This window comes from Meles meles, chromosome 6 (assembly GCF_922984935.1).
Source record: "Meles meles chromosome 6, mMelMel3.1 paternal haplotype, whole genome shotgun sequence".
Lineage (NCBI taxonomy): Eukaryota > Metazoa > Chordata > Mammalia > Carnivora > Mustelidae > Meles > Meles meles.
In genome coordinates, this window is record NC_060071.1 from 134,087,115 (window position 1) to 134,106,138 (window position 19,024).

At 43.2% G+C, this 19,024-nt stretch overlaps 2 protein-coding genes across 3 annotated transcripts in view; one reads left to right on the top strand and one right to left on the bottom strand.

Annotated features, from left to right (window-relative positions):
- Nucleotides 1-558: 558 nt before the first annotated feature.
- Nucleotides 559-13,560, bottom strand: SAMD15 (sterile alpha motif domain containing 15). The gene is given in 4 exon segments (XM_046008080.1): nt 559-1,537; nt 10,742-10,840; nt 11,795-13,528; nt 13,530-13,560. Coding segments are annotated over 4 exon segments (2,073 nt in total). The 5' UTR covers nt 13,551-13,560; the 3' UTR covers nt 559-1,318.
- A 310-nt stretch (nt 13,561-13,870) lies between these two features.
- The window catches only part of TMED8 (transmembrane p24 trafficking protein family member 8), a 41,302-nt gene continuing 36,148 nt past the window's right edge, over nt 13,871-19,024 (top strand). Inside the window, exon 1 of one of the 2 annotated variants that reach the window (XM_046008081.1) lies at nt 13,871-13,994. In XM_046008081.1, the coding sequence (XP_045864037.1) occupies nt 13,910-13,994 (85 nt within the window). In that variant the 5' untranslated portion in view covers nt 13,871-13,909. Of the gene's footprint in view, nt 13,995-17,824; nt 17,860-19,024 lie in introns of those variants that run through there. The other variant, XM_046008082.1, reaches the window with a different exon arrangement.

Sequence of the window (19,024 nt, forward strand, 5' to 3'; positions counted from 1 at the left end):
CTTCCTTTCCCTTCATTTCTCTTTCCCTTCCCTTCCCTCCCCTGTCCCTTTCCTTTCTCTTTCCCTTCCCTTCATTTCCCTTTCCCTTCCCTTCCCCTCCCTTTCCTTTCCCCTTCCCTTCCCCTCCCCTTCCCTGTCCCTTCCCCTCCCTTTCCTTCCCTTCCCTTCCCCTCCCCTCCCCTTCCCCTCCCCTCCCCTTCCTCCCTCCCTTCCCTCGTAAACCCTACCCCCAATTTGGGGCTCAAACTCACAACCCCAAGATCAAGAGTGCATTCTCTACCAACTGAGCCAGCCAGGCACCCCCTGAATTTCATTTTATAAAAGTCTGGAAGGTACCACACAGAAGAGTCTTGTAAATAAACCCCAGTCCCTATTCCATAGTCAGTGGTACTTCTGTAAGCCACATTGTGTGTAAGGATAAATATAAATTTTTAAAAATACTAAAAACTTTTTTCCTCTGATGCAAAAAGGGAAGGACTCCCCTCCTCCCTTTTCTTTTTCTTTTTTTTTATGCATGAAAATTTAATATTTAATAAAGAAAACATTATAGTGCCTCCTCCCTTTTCTTAAAACATTTCCTTTAGAAAACATGTAATTTAAATCCTTTCTCTGTTTTTGAGATGTATGTAAATCGTCTAACAAGTTGAAGAAGTCACCTGCCGGTTTTATATCCCAAGACTGTGTGTTTGGGAGGCTTTGGAGCCATGTCTTTGAAATGGGAGCACTGGGGAGGATGGCACCTATCTCCCTGACCCATGTGCCTGGCTCCACATAGTAACTTCCTGTTTGTCATCAAGATTTGAGAAATTTTATTCTTCCTTTGGATACAGACAGTTAACATGCAAGTAATGTGTTATATCTGCCTGGCTACCTAAAAGGGTGGCATTTCCTTGACTTCAAAATCTTTAGCAACTTGCCTGTGATGCCCAACACTGCTGATTTAGTGCTGATTCAATAATACAACTGTTTCTTTTTCTGCATTTGTGGAGAACCTTATTCGGGTTGGCGGGAGAGTTTACTTTTAATTCCTTTTCTCTAACACGTTCCTACGACCAGATGCATTACGAGAATTTCTCAGGAATTACCCAGAAAGAGAAATATTGCTACCTTTGTTTAAATGTGGGGCTAACTTGAAATGCAAATAAAGAGAAAGTGCTGAGAGGTGGTGACAGAACCGGAAGTGGAACCAGAAGTTCTAACTCTAATCCTTAACGAAGAAGGGAAGAAAAGCCAAAAGAACACACTTCTTCCCCCCAAGTAGTTCAGTTTGATCTTCCAAGGTAAGCGAAACAGGTTTCCCCTACAGTTCCGTGCCATGCTATGCTTCATTCTCTTCAGGGGCGGTTATTTTTGGAGCATAATCCTGTAATCCTTCTGCTTGCACAAATTCAGAGAAGGTCAAGGAATCAGATTTTACCCCAGTGTGACCTTTTCGCTCTAAAAATAAGCCGATATTGTCCCTGTAGGGCAGGGTGATGGTACGACTGAACAATGGCTCTTCAACTCCCAGGAGCACCCGTGTATGCCGAGAAATTGCCTACAATACAAGGATAATTTTTTAATGAAAAATTAACTGAAAATATAACTAAGTCAAAGAAGTTTTACTTATTTTCCTAGGTCTCTTGAGTGCTAACCTCTTAATCTTTGAGAAAATAAAATAATGAAATAACACATGGAAAGGCTTAGTAGCCAGGTCATTATCAAAATAAAGTTTTTATGAAAAACATCAAGTGAGCACCTGAGTGCCTCAGTTGTTAAACGTCTGCCTTCAGCTCAGGTCACGATACCAGGGACCTGGGATCGAGCCCCACATTGGGCTCCTGTTTCTTGCTCCCACTCCCCTTGCTTGTGTTCCCTCTCTCACTGTATCTCTCTCTGTCAAATAAATAAACAAAATCTTAAAAAAAAGAAAAAAAATCAAGTAATTTATTATCTTTTTATAAGTTCCATTTAAAGATGTTTCTAGGCCCTGCATCAGCTTGCCTTGGATGGGTTCATTTCTTTCTTTGGGCTGAACAATCTGATCAACACTGTGAGCATATGTGATAATATGTTTAGATTAAGAGCCATGACTACCTCTGAGAAGGTTAATAAATAACTTGTCTATAAGGGGCTCATTTAACTTGCAATTAAGGTAAAAAAGTCACTACTCAAATAGTTGTTCAATTTGACTAAACATAAATCTCAAGTACGAAAAAGTCAGATATTAAAGTTCTAGCTATTTTGGGGAAGGGGCAGCGGAAAAAATGTTCCAGCTGTTTTATTAGTACCTATCCTTGTATATTCTTTACAGTACCCTTTGCCACAATTCTCAGTGTCTCTAAAACATATTTTGTATTCATTGACCACCAAGCCACTTGATATCCTCAATTAAACTGTCACTGCATTTTCAAATTCTAGCTTTAATCCTAGGTCTTCTATAACACTGCTATCTGAATTCATATTCTGCATCTGGATGAGAATGTAGTCCATGAAATTTCTGCTAGAACACAGCCAAAGCGGTGAGTAGATCCTTTCTTTTCTTTTCTGTTTTCTTTTCTTTTCTTTTTTTTCCCCTTCTCTTCTCTTTTCCTTCCCCTCCCCTCCCCTTCCCTTCCCTTCCTTTTCTTTTCCTTTCCCTTTCCTTTCCTTAGTTTAAAACTACTGGCTATAGTTATAAGGTTGTAAAATGGATTCATGCTACATTCTTAACCTGATGCAAAACTGTCCATTAGTAATGCATTTTAGATAGATAAGATACAGGGTACCTGGGTGGCTCAGTTGGTTAAGTGTCCCATTCTTGGTTTTGGCTTGGGTCATGATCTTGTAGTAGTGAGATCGTGCCTTGTGTTGGGCTCCAAGCTGAGTGTGGAGCCTGCTTAAGATTTAAGATTCTCTCTCTCCCTCTCCCTTTGCCCCATCCCTCCTCATGCCTGTACGTGTTTGCTCTCAAACAAACAAAAAACAAAACAACAAACAACAAAACAAACCAAAAAACCAAACTATTAAAAAAAAAAATAGACAAAGTACACCTAGGTGGCTCAGCAGGTTAAGCAGCTGCCTTCAGCTCAGGTCATGGATCCTAAGGTCTTGGGATCAAGTACCACATTGGGGTCCTTGCTCAGCTGGGATCCTGCTTTTCCCTTTGCCTGTTTCTCTCTCTGCCTGCCACTCCCCGTACTTGTGGCATTCTCTGATTAAAAAAAAAAAAATTTAAAAAGGTAGACAAGGTACATTTTTCTCACATCTTTCTTGGTTTTGTTTAGACTCTAGAGATGATTTGTGGGTAAAAGAGTCTACACCCTTGCCTTGTATTCCTAGTGGGAATACAATTGAGGTCTGTAGGGACTGAGGTTTCTAAAAGTTGAGATCCAAAAGACTACGCTTTAAGAATTCTCATTTGTAATTGATGCTGCTACAATGAGCACCTTGTTTGGTCTGTACCGCACCCTGAAAGCTCCTTACCATAGCAGATTATTTGACAAATTCACTGAGGCTTTACAGAGGGTTCCCCAGGAGGGTCCCTGTAGTCATAAACAAATTTATTCACTATTAACCAAAAGAGTTATGTGCCCACTGTAGGCTGAGAAAGTCCAGTACTGTTTAATATTCTAATGCAGAAATTAAAAGTATTACAAAAGCACTGGTTACATGTGGAATCAGGAATATAATCTAACCATCTCTCTTCTGCAAAGGACTAAGAGGGTCCTTTGATGGGCTATAAATTAATCTAAAACTGTGAGTTCTTTCTTTAGTTCTGATGAATAAAAAGCAACAGATTTTATTTTTGCCTAAGATTTAGAGCAACTTACTAGTAACTTAATTGAGTTATGGTGTGACTGAACAATGCATTACTTTAATAATTACAGGATTATTAAATATAGGTATTCATGAAGACTATTAGGGTTTTCTAAGGATTCTTTTTATTTATTTGACAGACAGACAGACACACACACACACACACACACACAAAAGGACAGAGGGAACACAAGTAGGGGGAGTGGAAGAGGGAGAAGCAAGCTTCCTGCCAAGCAGGAAGCCCAATGTGGGGCTCGATCCCAGGACCCTGGGATCACCCTGAGCCAAAGGCAGACACTTAACATCTGAGCCACCCAGGGGACATTCTAAGGATTCTTAATTCCACATTGTAGGCCCACGTTCAATGCTTGGCATCAACGCAGAGCACCTACTTCGCACAGTCTCAAGCAGATATTTTAACACCTATCACTTTCAAGAGGATTCTATTATTACCATGTCATCATTGTATCCTGTGTTGATTATGGCTTTTAAAAGCTGCTACTCTTTTTTTTTTGTTTTTTGTTTTTTTAATGGGGCTTGAACTCATTGAGATTGAACTGAGATCAAGACCTGAGCTGAGATCAGGAACTAGATGCTTAATTGAGTGAGCCACCCATGTGCACCCAGTTTAGTTATACTATTTGGTTACTTTATGGTATGTAACTATGCATATTTGCATAATGGGAAGCTATAATTTAATTAAACCTAAAGATATCTTGTTATGGTTCAAATATGAATCATCTATACTACCATTATTAAAGCAGATGTATAGTCTTCTTAAAATCTGCCTGTTGATTCATATAACAATGTGGATTAATCTTAAATGCATTTTGCTAAGGGAAAGAAGCCAGACTCAAAGGCTACATATTGTTTGATTCCATTTATGTGACATTCTGGAAAAGGCAAAACTATAGGGACAAAAAACAGATTGCCAGGGCTTGGGCTGGAGTGATAGGCTAACTACCAAGGGACACAAGGGGAATTTTAGGGTGGCAGGATTTTTCTGTATGGATCTGGTGGTGGATACATGACCCTGCACATTTGTCAAAACCCACAGACCTGTCCACTGAAGAGAGTAACTTTACTATATGCAAATTTTTAAGAAGCCAGGATGTCTCAGGAATGCATGAGGCTGTGGACCATAAATCTAATTGTATTACAGAGTGAGACATAATCTTACTGAAGGGAGTAGGGAAGAAAGGAGCTGACCTAAATAACTTTGACAACCAGTGTTTTGTATAGGTAGTGTAAGGCTAAAGACAAAAAGAACTGTAGACAAACACTGCACTCTGTTGGTAAATTTGTTTCTCATAGGCATACATATTTACAGATAAGGAGATAAGGGTTCTCCTGACAGAGGAGGACATTAGAAAGAAGCAAAGTAGGATAGGGAATAGGAAGGATGGGAAGGCCAGAATGAAGCCAGTGCTGGGCTAGAGTCAGGGATAACAGTGGGATTTGTATATATACATATATTTCCTACATCTTTCTTCTCTGAGTGCCTAGAAGCCGTGACAGCTCCATAGCAGCAAGCACAACCAGGGTCGCATCTTGGTTTCTAAATACCATTTCCTGCTAAAAGCAACCAGGGCTCCTTGGAGACTGTCTGAAGTAACATGTAATGCTCTGGCTAGAGTACTAGGACTAGAACAAAATAAGGGGTGCGTGTCAGGAGGACACAGGAGCCAAACTGAAAGTGTCCCAAATGGCGGAAAAGGGACAATTAAACACAGAATTCCTTACAAAGGGTTCCAGTTAGACATGGAAGAAATGAGGAAAATAGAAAATCACCATTAGAACACCACAGTAATCACTGCTGCAGGCAAGATCCACTGATGGATGCTACAATTACTAGGCCAAATTTTAAGGAGAAACTGGATATTTGCACAGCCTCAAACTACCTTCTCCAATATATTTAATACTTTGGTAGTTTTACTATATGTCCATAAACTCTGGTACTCCTTTCTCCAGGAAGTGGATCTATTCCTATCTCACTGAGTGTGGGCTGGATCTACTAACTCACTTCTAATACACAGAATATGAAAAGGGAACATAGTAACTTTATAGTGAAGAAACCTGGCAGACACCACCTTAACCAGGTGATCAAGGTGCACATCTCTAGTAATAAATCACTTTGATATTATGTACTCCCTGATGAGATGAGATGAAAAGGGTGCATCATCTCTGTGATAGTCTCCCCCAAAATGCATATCTTCATGGGGAGCATGAGACAAACTAAAATTGAGGGAAATCTTCAAAAAACTCGACTATTGCTTTTCAAAGTTTTAAGGTCATGAAAGACAAAGATCAGGAAACTGTCACATATTGGAGGACACCAAGACAACAATGACAGCTAAAGGCTGTCATACTACTTTAGTATCCCTGATTGGATTTTGGAATAAAAAAGGATATTAGGGATGTCTGGGTGGCTTAGTCCATTAAGCGGCTGTCTTTGGCTCAGGTCTTGATTCCAGGGTCCTGGGATCGAGTGCCATATAGGGCTCCTTGCTCAGTGGGGAGCCTGCTTCTCCCTCTGCCTCTGCCTGTCACTCTGCCTGCTTGTGCTCTCTCTCTCTCTGACAAATAAATAAATAAAATCTTTAAAAAATTAAAAAATTAAAAAAGGACATCAGTGGAAAAATTGCAGAAATCTGAATAAAGTCTGTAACTTGTTTAATAGTATTAAACTAATTAACCAATGTTAATTTTTTTCTTTTTTTTAAGAGCAGGAGAGAGGGGTGGAGGGATAGAGGGAGAAGGGGAGAGAGAATCTTAATCAGACCATGCCCAGTGCAGAGCCTGAGGTGATACTCAGTCTCATGACCCCGAGATCAAGACCTGAACCAAAATGAAGAGTCACACACTTAACTGACTGAGCCACACAGACACCCCAATTTCTTTGACAAATGTCCCATTGTTACATGAGATGTTAACATTAGGGGATGCTGGGTTTAGAGTATATAGGAAGTCTGTACTATCTTTGCAACTGTTCTGTAAAACTAAAATCATTTGAAAATTGAAAGTTGAAGAAAGAAAAATATTTTCATCTAGTGATAATTTGCTCAGATGTTATGAATCTGTACTATTCAAATAGTTTGCATCAAGGCAAGTGTAGTAAAATTGCTGGGACATAAAGCTTATGAGGCTGTATTTTGTAATAGAAAATTATGCATACAAAAGGAATAATTCACCTATATTTTTCACCTATATTTTTCTTCAGATATTTACCACAGAATTCTTTTGTTCACTTGATGGAGTTAACAAAAATATTTTGAGAATTGTTTTTTTTTTTTAAGATTTTATTTATTTATTTGACAGACAGAGATCTCAAGTAGGGGGAGAGGCAGGCAGAGAGAGAGGAAGGGAAGCAGGTTCCCTGCCAATCAGAGAGCCCGATGTGGGGCTCGATCCCAGGACCCTGAGCCAAAGGCAGAGGCTTTAACCCACTGAGCCACCCAGATGCCCCGAGAATTATTTTCTAAGAAGCAAACCTGAAGTAGGTATAATGCTATCTTGTCTAGCTTATCCATAGAATAAATAAGATTGACTTCCTCTCGCCTTTTTACCAAGCCAATGTATCACTACAAATTGGAGTAACAGGATAGTGGCTTCAAGAGCTCCCCTGGCTAGGTTCAAAGAATTGGTGTCTTTCCCTCTGTACGCCCCATCAGTCTCACCCACACAGTTAAGTTATTCTCTTGTCTTCTCAGGATGTTGGAGGAAGGGCAAAGGGAACAGTAAGTTCTTTCCGCAAGGGTAAAAGCATGAATAATTGCAAAATTAAGGAAGTTGAAGAGAACAGAAACTGGCCATACAGTCACTGGGAAGCTTGTAAATGGAATGCACAGTCCAAATGTGGTTCCGTTTCTTAGCAGCATGCTCAGAATTCTGCACTCGCCAGCCACCTGCTCTTTCCCGGGTTCTGCCACTCTGTCAAAGCCCATGAATGACAATGCAGGAGAGGTTTGTTTGTTTGTTTAAAGATTTATTTATCTGAGAGAGAGCCAGTGAGTGAGCAAATGAGGGGAGGGGCAGAAGGAATTGAGAATCTTCAAGCAGACTCCCCACTGAGTCTGGAGCGGGTGTGGGGCTTGATCTCACGACCCATGAGATCATGAGCCATGAGATCATGACCTGAGCCAAACCAAGAGCTGGACACTTAAGTGACTGAGGCACCCAGACGTCCCAGATGATGTGGGGGAGTTAACATGAAAAAGAGTACTACACTTTTTAAGTGTTGTTATGGGATAAATTGTGGATATACTAGGTATTGTAATTCAATGGTGAGATTAAAAATGCTTACATATCAGTAAGAAAGGTAAGTACAGCATACTCAAGTGTTGGGGAATGTGATAAAAAAGATGTGACTGCCGTTTGACCCGTGAACTAGACCCAGGCATTCAGAGGTTCCTCACCCCCTCCTCGTCCTTGGAATGTGGGTTCCACTTGCCTTTCCCATTCCCAGAGTCCTTAAAGACATAGCCTTGAGAGCGGGATGTGTTGAAAACACTTGCACAGTATATGTTACTGAACCCAGTTAGCGCCTCTTAATAAACTTTTGAGATTTAAAGGCCAGGCATGGAGACCCATTCATCTTGCTGCCTTTCAAGACAAACCTCGTATGTAAATTCCCTTTTTTTTTTATTATTCAAAGTGCCACCTACCAACCTGGAGTGGCCTGCCTCTTTCCTCAGTCTCTCCCTGACCTCTGAGTACAGGAGCCAGTTTCAGATTACACAGGGAAAGTTCCCCAGAGGATGGAGAACCAACATTAAGCTAATATATGATCTGTAAAAAGTTACCTCTGTCATAGCGTATAATTAGCTTTTTATATATGGATCTGGGTGTCAAGCAAAGCTTCTTTAAGATACCTTTTTTTTAAAAGATTTTATTTTATTTTTTATTTAAGATACCTTTAAATGTCTTGATCTTTATTTTCTAGCGACTTCAAGAAGAGGCCACATTTGTCTGGTGACTTTGATAACTATTCTCAAGTTTAATTATTCAAAGTTCTTGGGGCATAAGGATAGACCATTGGATACATCATTTACTCATGAGCATTTCAGATTTTTAAGACCTCTTATTTCTTGCAAGCCCAGAAAAAGCATAATTAGAATTTTTCTTATTGCATTGTTAATATTGTATTTTTAGAATCAGAATGTCAAAGAAGCCAAATGAATTGGCAGATTCTGAAAAATGCTTTCTCATAAGCTGAAATTCTTGGTATTTAAACATTTCAGGAACTTGTATTATTAGTTACTATTTTGCTAATTCTATTCCTTATTTTTATTTAGAACATCCAAAACACTATAAACATAGGTAGAAATGAGAGCTCATAAACACAGTCGTATCATCTTTGAACATAAAAAGGGTGAGATATTTTATCTGGCGGTATTTGGTATCTATGTGAAGGTATGGTTGGAAATACCAGTTTGTAATGAGTGGTCCTTTTCCACATTACATATGTAGTGGTTCATGGTTATAAAATTGTTCATTTAGAGAGGTATGGTGGTTTAAATAGAGTATGGAAGTCACACAGAATGGATCTGAATTCTGCCTCTTAAATTTACCATCTGAATAATCTTGTGTAAGTTGCTTTATCTTTCTGGGCCTCAGTTTTCTCTTCTATAAAATGGGGATTAAGTGAAATAATATATGTATGATGCCCAAAACAGGGTAAGCACTCAGAAGATAGCTATTAATAGAGTTCAAAAGACTAAATGTTCACTTAGGACTAACTACATTTAATAATTTAAAGGATTTCTTTATATCATGTTGCCAGGAAAAGGGCTTAGGTATTAACAAGTATAATTTTTTAATTTTCTAAATCATATGACTTATGGAATTACTTGGTTTTAATGCCTGATCAAGAGACAAGTAGGGAACAAATTCCAGGGCCTACCCCAACCCTAATGAATCAAAATCTCTGTAGCATGGAGCTTAGGAATTTAAAAAAAAATCTCATCTGATTCCAAAGACTATTCAAGTTTGAGAACCACTGAGGCAAAGCTTATGTGCAAGAGTGTACTGAATGAACACTGACGTGTTGGAGTGGGGGGTATTAAAGGCAAGGTTATAAATATGATTATGTGTGTGAAGCTCTGTCAACTATAAAACACTGTATATGGAGGTGGTATTATCCAAAGAAGCATAATCATAGACTGCTGGTGCTGGAGAGATCTTAGGAAATTGAGGTCCAGAGAGGTTCAAGTAACTTGTTGCCAAGTTAGGCAGCTAAGCAGCCAAACACATGGGTGCTAGAAAAGTGCCAATGGGTGTTACAGTGTGTGAGAGCTTGGTGGGGGAGAGGTTATTGGGGTTGGGGAGGTCAGAAAAGATTTCATGGGGAGACAAGAACTGAACTGGGTCTTGAAGGATGACTAAGGTTCATATTAGTCATACAGGGGGAGGGGGACTGAGCAGAGAGGCACAGGGAGGAATGCACAGGAGTTCAAGGGTGTGAGTCAGACCCCTTGTGGCTGAGCAGGAGGCTCCTGTAGAGAGGTAGGGGAAAGAGTGGTGACTGGAGAAAACTTGCGGAGTGCCTCGAGTCCTAAGCTAAGGAACTGAGACTGTCTCACAAGCACAGGGGATTCAGAGATGGTTTCTGAGTAGTCTAAATAGTTGGAGGGTGAGAGGCTAGCAGCAGGGCCCTTGAATCCAAAGGGCCTATGGACAGAGACTAAAAGCAGGGGCTAATGGAATATTGTAGGAATGAGGCAAGAGAGGTCTGAGCAAGTGAGAATGGAAAAAAACCAGATGCTATACAGGGAACTGACAGTTCTGGGGATCTTTGCAGGGATCAAAGCAGACTGAAGAAGAAACCACTGTGTGTGGGGGGGGGGCGGGTAGAGGGGATGGGACTGGGATTATGATCACATCACTGACAGAAAGAGGAAGCCAGGATGGAAGAAAAGGTTGGTCTGAGACAGTGCTCTATAGGGAAACATAAAACACAACTCACCTTCATGTCCTCAAAGTCTGTTATCCCCATCTGAGGGAGGTTTGAGCAGTTTACGAGAATGAGCTTTCGACCACAGATGAAGTTTGTGGTAAAACACTCCTGTTAGTACAAGAAGAACATCACTCAAATGCTTATAGTAAACAGAAGGAAGAAAAGAAAGAATGGAGCAAAGGAGAAGAAAGAGTTGGGGGAAGAGAAAGGAGGGAGGGAGAGAGAAATCAGGGTTTTTTCCTAGTTCTGTACAGGGAAAAAACTTTAATTTAGTTTTAAATTCAAATTTAAAATAATCCTAATAATCCCACACATTTTCCATCTAAGATCTCCACTAAATTTCATACTGTTCCTTAATATTTTTTTTTTTGGCATGATACGCCTAGTGCTTCTTTCATGCCTCAATTACATTTTTAAGTAGTACAAAAGATCTCAGACCTTGTTTTTGTGGTAGCCTAAGAACATAATTGGCATCAATGAAATAAGAGGATTCACCCTACCTTTTTTTTTCCAGTTTCCTGTTTTTTAAAAAATTTATTATTTTTTTATTGACATATAGTTGACATTCAATCTACCTTTTTAATAAAATTACTCTTGGTGAATTGCCTATTTAAATTAATACTGTTAGGTGCTCATGATACACATGACACATTTAGGGCAGACACTTAAGATTAATAGTACAAGTTAAGGGAGCTGCCAGTAAAACAACTTGACAAAGTTCCAAAACGTCTACCTTGGGCAAAATCTGTTAAAAAAATAAAAAGGGTTCCCTGTGAAAAGAGGCCTATATAAATTTCTTAGTCTTTATTCAAGAATTGCAGAGAAGTATACTATTGTGATAAATAGGGAAAAACAAATAAATGTGACCCCCCCTCCCTCTATCAAAATACAAAAGACATCAGTGGGAAGAACAAACTTTAAATCCAAGTTACCCCTACCATAGTCCAGGACTTTTCTATGCCCCTTCTAGTGAAGAAGAGGCAAGAGCTCAGGTAAGGGTAAGAGGAATAAGAGATAGAAGGATGAAAGAATGTTAATTTTAGAAATGTTATTTTTGTATACCTTGTACTGAGGGAAGCCTAGTTCACTAATCCACTCTGCAACTTTCTCTGGGCTCCATTTAAGGTATTCAAATTGTAGCTCAGAACTTTCTTTTGGCTGGGTTTCTTCATCTTTGTGTACCTGTTTCATCTCTGGGGACAACTCTACAACTTTTTCACTAAAAGACACTCTCAGATCCCTCTGAGAGTCTGAGAGGTAAGAGTGTAAATCATCAGTAACTTCCAACAGTCCTTTAAAATCTTTAGAAAACTCATTACTTACCCTCACTGAGTCTACCTCACGTACTCTCAGAGACTCAAACATGGACTCTCTTTCAGCCTTGGTTTCTTTTACTGACCACTTTCTTGTCTCATAGTCAGAGTGTTCTAGCTTATCCTTGTCTGGGGAATATTTAAATTTGACTGGTTTTGGCCTATCTTCCTTGAAAAATTCTGTATGTGACACTATTCTTAGTGGTAGTTGGGCTTTATCTGGTAATTCTAGATCTTTCTCTTTAGTTTCTTCTGTTTGTGTCTTCTCTTGAACCTCTGGCTTGGTCTTCTGTGGTGGCCTTTGACCTGTTTCCTCAGTTGATTTTCTTGGTTCTTTCTTTGGAAACTTTGGCTCTAGATCATTCTCCTCTGTTAACTTTCTTATTGTCTCCTCTGATTGGGACTTCTGTGGTGGTGCCAGTCCTGTCTCAGTTGATTTTCTCTGCTTATCTTTTCGATCTGAGGGTTGAGTGTCCTCTACTGGCTCTAAAACTTTCTTCACAGTTGACTCTTTAAGTGTCTCCTCTTCAACTTCTGGTTTGGTCTTTCCTGATGGCTCTAAACCTGTTTCCTCAACTGATTTTCTTGATTTTTCCTCAGGAAATTCTGATTTGGTCTCTCCGAGTAGCTCTGGAACTTTCTCCTCAGTTGATTTTCTTTGGTCCTCCTCTGGATTCTCTGGTTTAGTCTCTTCTGGTGGCTCTACACCTGCCTCCTCAGTAGCCTTACTTCGTTTCCCCTTTGGGAACTCTGGTTTAGTCTGTTCAGGTGACTCTGTCCCTTTCTCCTTATGTGACTTTCTTTGTGCTTCCTCTGGAATGGTCATCTTTGGCAGCTGTAGGTCTGCCTCTTCAACTGATTTTCTTGGTTTCTCACTTGGAAATTCAGGTTTGGTCTGCTCTGGGGGTTCTGGACCTGTTCCTGCGTATTGCTTTTTAAGCGAATCCTCCAGAACCTCCAGTATGTTCTTTTGTAGCAACTCTAATGTTGACTCACTGAACGAGGCCCCTGAAACTTCAGACTCTGTCTCCTCTGGGAGCTCCAGATCTGTTTCCTTATCTGACTCTGTGAGTACATCCTCTGTAACACCTAATTTGGCCTCCTCCCATGGCTCTAAATCTGGCTCCTCTTTATCATCCATAAGGACCTCGGAATCCTTGAAAAGCTCTCCTCCCATCTCTCTCCACTTTGCCTCCTGCGGCATCCCTGGCTCAGTCTCGCTAGGAAGGTCTCTCTCGGACTCCTTGGGAATCTCCTCCTTGGACGTGCTGGTCGGTTTTGCGTGTAGGTGTATATTCTCCGGCGCCCCCACTTCGAGCTCTTTTTCCTCCATCTCTGGCTGGGGTTCCTGGTCAATCTCTACAGGCAGCTCCGGGCCTCCCTCTGCCATGGTGTCAGCTTCGGGGTCTTGAGCCATTTTGAGAGCCGTAGACAGCTCGACCTCATACTCCAGATCTTCTCCTTCAACTGGGCCGGAATCGTTAAGGCTCTGGGACTTCAGCCATGACGCACGTTAGCCGACGCGCCCAGGCCTCCTAGCAACCCCAACTTCCGATAGCGTCTCTATGGATACCATGATTTCCGGCCGAGTCTTCCTGAATTTTCCCCAGGTTTTGTTTGTTCTGTCAAACCGTGACTAAAAACCTGCGATCAAAAGCACGCAGGCACCCTCCCCGCGTCGTCTGCCTCCGCTGCCCAAAGCCCCTGCGGCCGCTCGGGGGCCGGCGCGCTGCCCCTTCCGGCCCGCGGGCCCCGCTCGGCTCCTCCCGGCGCGCGGCCGCTAACTGCCGCGCTCGCTCGGCCTTCGTCTGTTTCCGGAGCCACTGGCTGCCGGCGGCGGAGGCGCTCGCGGAGCCGGCTGCAGATGTCGGAGCGGCAGGCGGCCGGGGGGCCGGCGGGCCGCTGCGGGGACGGCCCGGGAGTGGAGGGGAGCCAGGCGGCCGCCTCAGGTACGCAAGCCGGGGGCCGGCGGGTGGGTCCGCCCGGCCTCGGGGCCCCGCTCGTCGCGCGAGGCTCGGCCGCGCCCTGTGCCGCTCTGCCCCGCGCCCCTTGGCGGCGCGGACCCGCCCGGGCGTCCCCTTCGCGCGCAGAGCCCCCGCCTTCGCTCCCCCGCGGCCGCACCCCGGCCCCCGCCGCCCCCGCCGCCCCCGCCGCCCCCGCCCGGCCCGGGACTGCGCTTGAGCTTGCTCGCTACTCCTGTTTTGAAACGCTGTGGTTCCCGCCCCGCTTCCTTTCTCCCTTCGGCGCAGATGGCGGTGACCGGGCTGCTCTGCCCCCGGCGCCTCCTGAGCTTCAGCTCGCCCGCGGGTCCCTCCTAGGAAGCGGCCCCCAGACCCGCCGGCCTCGCTGCCCCCTGCTCGTGGCTCCGCACCCCGCTGCCCACCTCTGTCCCGGCCCAGCCTTTCCGCGCGCTCTCTGCCGGCGGGGCACCCTCGCCCGCCGCTGGCCTGCGCCCCGCTTGGCCCCGGCCCCCCAGCACCCAGCACACAGGCCCCCGCGCCTCGCCGCCGCCTCCTCTCGGTCGCTCGGATAGCGGGAGACGAGAAGCGGAATGGGAGCCGGAAGGTGCTGGGGTCCTCTGAGTTGAGCGTCGCGGCTGGAGCAAAGGCAGGACCTAGGGGCTGAAATAGGGACTTTGGCGACCTCCCTCCTTCGCCGGCGGCACCCTCGTCTTCTGGTTCAGGAGACGGGCGCCCTTTCTACCTACGCGGGTTCCTACGCTGGGGGCTCAGCAGCCAGAGGCGAAGGGTGCATCCACCGCACTTTGAGCCCTCGGGCTTCCTTCTGCTCGCCACAGGTGGAGCTTCAGAGGGTGGGGGAGAGAACTGGTTTCACTAAGTGGCAGGTAGAAATTAATTTTTCAAGTCTGGAATGGAAATAGATACCATCAGCTATAGTGGTAGAGGTGGTGCGGGCGTCTGGGTTGGAGTCTGAATCCTCAGTGTACTGATTAAGTGACCTTGGGCCAGTCACTTCTCCCTGTCTCCGTTTCCCCATCTGTAAAATGTGGGTACTGATAGTACCCGCCTAGTAAGATTGCCCGGACAGTTACATGAGCCAATGTGGGTGAGGCCCTGGTGCCTAGCCCCCGGCACACGCTGTAACTGGTGTTACTCATTACTCTGAGAATCAGATCTGTGGTGTGCCCACCCCAGCTCTCTGTGCTGTCAGAGGTGTTCCTGGATGTGTGTCTTCCTGCATGGGGATTCTTGTCATCTTTTACTTCTATCCCAAGTATCTCCCGTCCTCTCATACTACTTCAGTCAAACACAAAGATGCCATTGAATCACCCAGCTTTCCCCATGACTTTATGATTTCTTACTTTAAAACATCTAACAATTTTTGCCTTTTTCTCCTTTGTATGAACTTTGATGCTTTGTAGGATGTTCAAAATTGATGGCATGTATTTAACATTATAGCAGTAGATGATTTAAGCATAATTTCTTCTTCTTTTTTTAAAAGATTATTTATTTCACAGAGAGGCGGGGGGGGGGGGGTGGGGGGGGGCGGGAGGAGCAGGCTCCCTGCGGAGCAGAGAGCCAGATGCGGGGCTCTATCCCAGGAGCCTGGGATCATGACCTGAGCCCAAGGCAGAGGCTTTAACCCACTGAGCCACCCAGGCGCCCCTTAAGCATAATTTCTTAAAGATTCAACAGACAGTCTCATTTAGCAGACATATCTCATTGCATATGTCAATATTAATAAGTTGAGGGTTGTGCTTTTTCTTTCTTCTTCTTTTTTTTTTTTTTTTTTTTTTTTACTTCCCCTTAAGCTCCTTGTATGCTTATGGCAAACAAACCGAAACATTTGAAAATAGAAAAGTCTTAAGAATTGTCAACTCTGATGGTGGGCTTGTCTCTGAGAGTGTGATTTCCTCCCCCTACTTTTAAATTGGGTTCTGCATTTACTCCTCCTCACCCCAGGACATTAATAGAAATACTTCTGGTTACTTAATTCCTCTTGCCCTTAGGAGGGTGAATGTTGGTTTCTTTTTCCATCTGTAGGGGCTTGTTACTGTAGCCCAGAGCACACTCTTCCCCTTGAGGTAGGATTTGTTGCTAATAAAATAATAGTAATGATAACTTACATTAATTGAATGCTTCTCTGTGCCAGAAAGTGGACAAAGATTTACTAATATTATCTGACTTAATCTGGTCAACAGTAATTTTCTCCCTGTTTTATTTTATTAAAAGATTTTATTTATTTGTTTGACAGACAGAGGTTCCCAAATAGGCAGAGAGGCAGGCAGAGAGAGGGGGAAGCAGGCTCCCTGCTGAGCAGAGATTCCTGCTGTGGGACTCCATCCCAGGACAGACACCCTGAGCTGAAGGCAGAGGTTTAACCCACTGAGCCACCCTGGTGCCCCCATTTTATTTTATTTTTAAAGATTTTATTTATTTGAGAGAGCATGAGCAGTTGGGAGGGGGGCAGAGGGAGAGGGAGAAGCAAACTCCCCACTGAGCCCGATGTGAGGCAGAGCTGGACCCCAGGACCTCGAGACCACGACCTGAGTCGAAGGCATATGCTCAGTTGATTGAGCCATCCAGGTGCCCCTTTTTCCTCATTTTATAGAACAAACCATACCTGAGAGGGCTTAACTTACCTGCCTAAGTTACTGTGGCAATTTTACTATCTGTATGAAATTGTCACCTTGTTTCGATGACGCTTACAATCGTTTGTTTTTATTGGCTGTTGATCCAATATTGGTATTCCAGGGTGGGTTATGGTCTTTGCCCTGAAGGTGTTTTTAGTTTGGTAAGAGGAGAGAACCTGGGGAACAAACATCAGCAACTCAAAACATTATATAATTGAGTGTCTGTTATTACAGTTCTTTATGTACTTACCCCCAAGAAATCAGCTTGAGGGGAGGACAGAATCTGTCTCCTGTTTATCTCCTAGAGCCCTTTATGTTGTGTCCTAGAGGTTCTATAAATATTTGCTGGATTGTGAGACAAGGTCTCAACACAGAGACTAGGAGGAGCACCAAATGCATATGAAGAATTAGGGTTGAGATAATTAAGAATGTTCTTGGGATTAAAAAGTGAATCTCAAGCAGGAGAGATTTAGCCTGGGGATGCTCAGAGGATGTTTTGGCTGTCACTGCTGGGGCTGGGGAGGAGGGGGAGGGCTGTCAGTGATAACTAGTGGGTAGAGGTCAGGGATGCCGCTCCACACCCTGCAGTGCACAGGGCAGCCCCCCCAGTGGAGAATTATCTGGCCCCAAATATCAGCAGGGCGGCTGTTGAGAAATGCTGAGTTAGCATGAAGCTGGGTTTCCAAAGTGGGGTGGAAATCGCATCTGGTTTGGCTCAGAGTTGTGTAACATGGGGAATAAACTTAAAAAAAAACTGTTCAGGGGTGCCTGGGTGGCTCAGTTGTTAGAGGTGTCTGCCTTTGGCTCGGGTGGTGATCCCAGGGTCCTGGGCTTGAGCCCCACCTCAGGCTCCGTGCTCAGCAGGAGACCTTCCTCTCCCTCTCCACGCCCCCTGCTTGTATTCTCTCTCTCACTGTCTCTCTCTGTGCCAAATAAATAAATAAAATCTTAAAAAAAAAAAAAAAAAACTGCTTTGGGGCACCTGGGTGGCTCAGTGGGTTAATCCTCTGCCTTCGGCTTGGGTTATGATCCCAGGGTTCTGGGATCAAGCCCTGCCTGGGCTTTCTGCTCAGCAGGGAGCCTGCTTCCTCCTCTCTGCCTGCCTCTCTGCCTGCTTGTGATCTTTCTCTGTCTAATAAATAAATAAAATCTTAAAAAAAAAAATTGCTTCAAATTAGGAGTTTGGATCCTTCTGCCACCTTCCTCTAAAAAATGATCCAGTAAGTAAACAATAGAGGCCTGAGATAGAATGAAATTGAAGGAGGAGGTTTCTGCCATCCTCTCACAGAGGGACAGCAATAAGAAATGAGTTTGAACATTTTGTTGTTATTGAATTGAAGATTTTTATTAAACAAAAAAGTAAAGGTTTTGATCTTTCAGTGTATCTTATTCCTTCAAAACAGGAATTTATAATTATCTAGGATAATCGTAACTTGTTTTTTAATATACTCTGCAGAGAGTACCTTTTGTGTGTCGTTATGTTTGTTAGCTGAAGTTTTAGTGAAGTCAAAGAACTTCTTTATGTTCTTCTGAACTCAGCGTTATAGAGTGACCACGGTGCTCTTATTGTTTTGCAAACTGTAATTGTTTCGAATAATCTCTTATTTGGGGCACCTGGGTCCTTCAGTCCCCAGGAGAGATATCACTAGATCATAGTGAAACTCTCGGAGGCATACATGTTGCATCACTGAAGAACAGACTTTTTTTTTTTTTTTTTTTAAGTTTAGAGAGCTTTGTGGAAAATAAAGGGCAAAGTCTCTTATGACCTTGAAGTTAACATTAGAAATGAGATTGGTGTAAACGACCCTGAGATCTATCAAGGCACTTAGACACTAACGACTGGACACAGGTCAGGTGAACTTGTCATGATTCTTACGTAGGTCTTAGAGCAGTGTGATAAGTCTTTCTGCAGTGATGGAAATGTTGCATATTGTAGCTATTTCAATTCACATTGAAATTAAAAAATTGGTGGCTATCTTAGTGGATGCAGCAGAACAGTGGAAATTTATGTCAAAGAGCCCTTATAGTTTTTTGGTTTTCTGTTGTAGTTTTATATCAAAATGGTATAAATTTGTCTGGCTGTGGTAGTGGTTTTTTGTTTTTGTTTTGTTTTATTTTGTTTTCTGATAGTGGTTGTATTTTTGTGGTGTTGAGATAGCCAGTTAGTCCTGTCATCATTCCAGGACGGTATAACCCAAGGTTTGTGATCTGAATGACCAAGAGGAGCCAGTTTCACTCATAAGGACTGATGAGAAATTAGCTCATGTGGTCTTGGGATTTGGTTGGAATATAAGCTCAGCCAGTTTTTTTTGTTTAAGCCTCTTGAGTTTATAACCACATAACCTGCTTTTGGTTCCTCTGCCCTTGAATCTAAAAGGCCAGGCT